Raw genomic sequence first — 6,041 nt, forward strand, 5'->3', positions numbered from 1 at the left:
GTTCGCCTTTTAGTGTCTGCCGTTTGTTCGCTTGGACGTTCATGTGTCTATGGGGTAACACTATGGTGTGACTTAGGCACTAATGACATGACATTTCACAAACCTTCACTCTCGTGAAGAAGTGTTATTTCGGAGATAACGTCTAGTTTGTGGAACCGGGACTGCTGGATCACACAAGAGTATTTCGACGTACCCACCACACTCAAAATGACTATTTCTTTTCGTCTGAGAACTTTCCTAGCGTCGTTGTTTGTACGGCTGATGCTTCTCACTCATACACTAATAGCATGTTGGAGAGCCGTGTCGTCTACAAATAATGAATACTACTGGCTTCTGGCAGCGCCCGTTTCTGTACAACTCATTGAGTTTATGGTAACGATGACGTACAGGAAAGGAGTGGAAGGATATTGGTAAGAGTCATTGTTTACAACTACTTCCAAGGAAATGACATTGGCGGATCAGCATACTAAACCTGCTTGATACTATCTGTGGAAAATATATTATTTTTAGTTTGGAATGTATGGAATCGAACCATTTAGTCTAGCGTTGAGACAGAAAAAGTCCTTAGTTGTTTTGTTTCTCGTTAAAGCTGTTTAATTTGAGGTGTTGTGTGATGAAATTGTACTAAATCCGCCAATCGTGAAGGTCCAGGGTAGAAACAGACCTTCAGCAACCCATGTTTGTCGCGAATCGTGAAGGTCCAGGGTATAAAATAGGCTCTCAGCAACAATGCTTGTCGTGTCCCTTGAGGGACAGGGTAGAAATAGGCCTTCAGCAATCCATGCTTGCCATAAGAGACGACTTGTCGTAAGAGGCGACTAACGGGATCGGGTGGTTAGGCTCGCTGACACATGTCATCGGTTCCTAATTGCTAGGATCCATGCTCATGCTGTTGATCACTGAATTGTCTGGTCCAGATTCGATTATTTACATAACGCCGCCATATAGGTGGAATATTGCTGAATGCGGCGTAAAACTAAACTCATTCACTACTCTTTTCATGTACAAAACAAGTAGAAAGTATGCGTTATGTTGTTTTATGTTTTCGACTATTACCACATTGTAACAGCGGAGTTGGCGGACTGTCCAATAAGGTGACGGATTTCCGAACTAACTGGATCCGGGTTGAACATTTCTTTGAGTGTGACGAGTACGAGATATGGGTATATGTAAATACTGAAAGAACAAAGGACATACTAGGTCGCCAGTTTCATGTCAAAGTGATGCTGATAGCAGCAGGTAGTACGATGCCTACTGCACCATTGTACCGAGGCATGCAATACCGCCCTGCGTCATCTGTAGGTGTCATATAGCCCTGTCAGTCACACACACCATGTCAACACAACAATTGTTGCTCATACCAGATTTTGCAGTAATAAAAGATCGGGTGTGATGAATGTCTTTTCGCCTTCGGTTGTGTATAGAAGGTGTCATGAACAATTGTTTGTTTGAGCGACGAGGTTTTATCACGTATATGGAAATGCGGCCTCGGTATTGTAGCGTCACAATAGCCTATATAGGTGCACCAATACGACGATGATATAACTCACACAGTTTATGCATGCCGGGGGTTTAGGTAATCTGAACAACTCATGAAGAACAGATGGAAAGCTACTGATTTTTTTTATTCTATTTGAGCAGCTGTCACGGTTGGGGGCCAAAGCTGCTTAGGTGTATCCCTTGAATAGCATAAGAAGGTATCCCTGTTAATGTTGGGGGGGGAGCGTTGATGAATTAAGGAGAGGAGGGAGGGGAGAGAGGGGGGGGGGGGGAGGAGAGGGTCACAAATGTTGTTCTAGTGGGGGAATCATATAAAAATCATCATTCATTGTGATCGGTTCCTAACAATGACTAGATCTAACAGAGTCTATGTTAAGACGTAATTGATGTTACTGGTCTTGCAGCCAGGGTTATACTGGGTTTATCAATGTGCCCATTTCAATCGAACTTTGGTATCTGAGCAAACGCATTAACCACAGGCTACTCCGCGTCTTTCCCCCCGGAAAGGTGATAGGGTCTTGTAGCTTAAACTCATCCTAGATGTTTGCCTTTAATTCTTAAAGTTTCCTCAGTCACGCTTCTGTCAGAATATGGAAGGTTTATTTCACATGTTTGTAAGTTAATTGGAGAAGAATTTCACCCATGGTAAAATCTCATTATTTCAAACGGTACCGTTCCAAGTTTTTAGAGTTTCCCAGACAATATGAAATCATTGGTATTTGGTGTGTTTAGTAATATACGCACATTTCCGACATCCCGTATGTTACATGTCAGTCAAGACACCTAATTGTTTAAATGATAGATTGTTGTCCTGTTCTCACAGAAAATCCTCCATCATGAGTTGTAACTAAGTCTCGGTTTTGACTGTTTGGTTAGTACAACATAGAGACCAAACAACACGTTAAATGGAGGAGACACAGAATTCCCTTTGTGCAAGGCATCACCAATACATTACGAGAAAACAAAATGTGACTTGCACACAGTTGCACAGTAAATATATTTGCATCAAGATATTTGTCCTGAACATATGAATGTATCTCACATGATTTAAGTTTTGGACGAAACATTTGAACATTGGACCTTTGCGTAACAAGCGTGTACCTGACACTCTGTGGTGAGGCATTGGTGGACGTAACAATACTTAGCCGCGTTTATCTCAACAGGGTCGCAGTAACACCTGACTTTACATTTCGTTTATTTACTGGATGGTTTCAGGTTCTGCCCGTGTTTCTTCTTCTACCTACTGAGCACGGTCCCGGCCATCTGGATCCTGGAGCTGGATCGTCTGGCGCGGTACACGGAGATCTACGAGAGCAGCAATAGTTCTAGCGCAGAGTCACTGTCCTCAATACAGGGGGTTCGTACATCTACTCCTGCAATTATTAACAGTAATGGTCGTATATCTTTCTTGGTTATTGAGCGCTACACTCAACAATATACCACGTTCCAGCTATACGACAGTAGCTTACAAATGTATGATAAACAAGTTATGTGCATTATTATCAGTGATACGCCCTGACGGAGTACGAGGTCGCTCGGAGTACGAGTAGCCAAGCCGGAATATTAGACCGTAATGAAGCTGACCTATTCTGTCCCTCACTCCCCACCAGGTACTTTAAATCAGGATAACCTATAAACATCCAGATTTCATGGGGACCTTAGACTGTTTATTGCGTTATAATAGTTCAAGGGATTAGATATTTCACTGCTTTATCTAGGAGTCTACGGATTATTATTTTCACCCTGGAAGTCTACTCAACCTACTGACATATGTCCAGACTCGAGGACACAGCTGACTGGATCGTTGTAAGTCGACAACGTGGGAAGCTACTCATACCATCAATTACTTATTCTGGCTTGCCTAGATTCGATTACGGCTTTGTTGTTAGAAATATTTTTGACCGTAGCGTTTTGTTTAATGCCGAGATATTTCGATATCAAAACATAAAATACCAAACATTGCACCAACAGAGTAGACATACGATTATTTATTTTACTTAAAATATTATTAAAATTTATCCATTTGTGACATATCGGACCCTCGCAACCACTTTTGTTACTAATTTGTTCACGATTACTTGCAGGTGTCATTACCCATCACGCTGAGTCCAAGCCTGTGGATGTCAGTCATTGAACAATCTTTTCTCTTCCTTATCATCATTGGCCGATGGATACTTCCGCGAGGGGAGCTAACTCGCGACAAGCTTTCACAGCTGCTTTTCGTTTACATCGGCATGGCATCGGACATCATGGATCTGTTTGTCCTGTTTGAGGAACCCGACGTTCGCAAGGACCGAGTCTACACCTACGTTATCCTGGTCATCTGGTCTGTCAGTCTGCTTCAGTTCGCAATCGTCCTCACAGCCACCAAAAGTCCAAAAAAATCTCGCCAAGCTTTGGTGCACCCTGAAGAGGAGTTCGAAGAGGAGAAAGCGAAGGTATGTGGCCCCTGCTGTGGATGCTTGAAAACCGAGATCTGGAGTCTGCTGCTGTCGTTCATGATGCAGGATGGCCCTTTCCTCACGTGTCGACTTTACGGCCTCATCCGATACAACCTCATCACCTACAGCATCATCTTCTACACCTGCAAGAACATCTTCGTCGTCATGCTCCTGGTCTACAGGTTGTCCGTTCTCTGTTGTTTCGAAAATGAGGCTGAAACTGAGAAGGCTGCTCACAGGGCCATGAAGAAGGCGGCTGTTGTCCGAAGTATGTCAACACGGGCTGCCAATGCACGGATCGCTTCGGTCGAGGAAGACTACGCCAACGGCGGCAGCAGACGACAAGGAGCCAGACGGAGTAAAGGTCGGAGCATGAATGGCGCAACAGCTAACAAAGGCCAAACACGCATCGTTGAAGTCGAATGAGGTTGAAAGTTACAACCACTCTTTACGTTAACTGCCTATCAGTGTATACACCGGTTGTTTGAGCAATGTTGTTCCGGAATCACGGCCTCAATAGCACTTTGGCTGCGCAAACCTTAAAACTCCGCCACATTTCTTTCAAACATGGACATTGTCTTTATTTTATGCCGTTACAGAAGACAGTGTTAGTTCACGAGATACACAAATGAAGACATTAGGGTCTTTTAAAGGGTGGCCAGTTGTTGGTGGCTTACATGTAGGTACAACCATCAAAACACGCAGACGACAGAAAGTGTGCTTGTTGATCCAGGTATCTCAACAGCAGGTAACGACCGGCTCACTACAGAGGGGCTAGACTCAATTATTCGACAGTAGTAGCCGATTCACTCCATCCTAAGTTGTTTGTTGTCTGGCTTTCGCACCTTGTTACAACGTCTAAACCTGGATAGGACAGGCTCCATGGAGAAACACGCCTCTGTATATGGCAGTGTGAGGCCATGTATTTGTGCATATTTACCAGTGAGTATAAGTTAAGCACCAGCTACTCTACATTTTCATATTTCTCCATGAGTGTTTCGGTCATATCTACATGTCGATGAAAGATGAAAAAATGGTGACTAATTAACGGGAAGTCAACAGTTAGCAGTTTTCGTTAGCTTAAAGGCACTAGTTTCCCAGTGGCCACTTCCAACACACTGACAAAGTTTTCAATCCAAATTCTGAAAACTGAACAAATAAATATTCAGGAACGTTTAACAGATGACAGCACAGTCGGAAAGTTTCACCCGTATCAAAGCTGAATGATTCGTACAAGTCAAGGCTGTCTTTCAGAATGCCGCGAATGACCCTTTCTGAGGTTACATGATTATAAACTCATTCTGACTTTCACTGTCTCTATTTTGTAAGCGATCAGTGACTGGTCTGACGAATGTCTCCTGACGTGCCGGGGATGTCCACTGATGTACAGCAATACAATACCAAGATCAGACGTCAGGAGGAGTGCATGATGTAAAGATTCATGATAACCGACAAAGGTATTAACAGAGCGTACCAGCCATAGTCTGAGCCACAGGTCGGTTTCAGAACTAGACTGTCATTGGTTTATGCATGTTATATCGACACCGCTGAGCATTCCAACACAATTGGTCGTTTTGAAAGCAAACATATTTTCCACATACAGAGGCTACAGAGTGTCTTGTGCACTTGTCACACAAAAGGCATCACCCAAGTCAGCATGACACTACAGACAGATGGTTATTATATGATCTGCCTTGCTTTTTTTCAGTATCATTTTTTTACGTTTGAATAAGTAGCAAAGCATTTTTTTTTCATTTGTGTATTAAAAAAGATTTGCTGATAATAGAACAGGCGGGGCTTGTGTTGTGTTATGACGTTGCATGATGTAACTAATTATGGTTCTTCGATATTTTTTGTCTGTTAATGATTAAATAGTGCAGTGCGATGGTATTTTGCTGATTATTTGTTTATAAGAACTGATTTGCGTTTATAACATGGTTTTCAGTTTATTAGCTATGCACGTAAAATCGGATTGCGCAGCTCCATACAGCTAATATGTATTAAATATGCACAAAAACACGCAAAGCACATAGCTATGGCATTTGAAAAAGAAGGATTCTTAATAGTTATAATTCAACCATGCCAAAACCTTGCTGACAG

At 42.7% G+C, this 6,041-nt stretch overlaps 1 protein-coding gene across 1 annotated transcript; it reads left to right on the plus strand.

The window, feature by feature from the left end:
* The first annotated feature begins 207 nt into the window (after positions 1–207).
* LOC137284632 (transmembrane protein 26-like) lies at positions 208–5,826 on the plus strand. The gene is made up of 3 exons (XM_067816523.1): positions 208–410; positions 2,716–2,857; positions 3,585–5,826. The coding sequence occupies exons 1-3, from the start codon at positions 208–210 to the stop codon at positions 4,365–4,367; spliced, it is 1,128 nt and encodes a 375-aa protein (XP_067672624.1). The 3' UTR covers positions 4,368–5,826.
* Positions 5,827–6,041: the final 215 nt, after the last annotated feature.

Source organism: Haliotis asinina, chromosome 5 (genome assembly GCF_037392515.1).
Source record: "Haliotis asinina isolate JCU_RB_2024 chromosome 5, JCU_Hal_asi_v2, whole genome shotgun sequence".
Taxonomy (NCBI): domain Eukaryota; kingdom Metazoa; phylum Mollusca; class Gastropoda; order Lepetellida; family Haliotidae; genus Haliotis; species Haliotis asinina.

Excerpts from the sequence above, each read along its gene's own strand:
- LOC137284632 (XM_067816523.1), top strand. The coding sequence starts at position 208 with ATGACTATTTCTTTTCGTCTGAGAACTTTCCTAGCGTCGTTGTTTGTA. Across the intron at positions 411-2,715 it reads AAAGGAGTGGAAGGATATTG|GTTCTGCCCGTGTTTCTTCT; the intron begins GTAAGAGTCATT and ends GGATGGTTTCAG. Across the intron at positions 2,858-3,584 it reads CACTGTCCTCAATACAGGGG|GTGTCATTACCCATCACGCT; the intron begins GTTCGTACATCT and ends GATTACTTGCAG.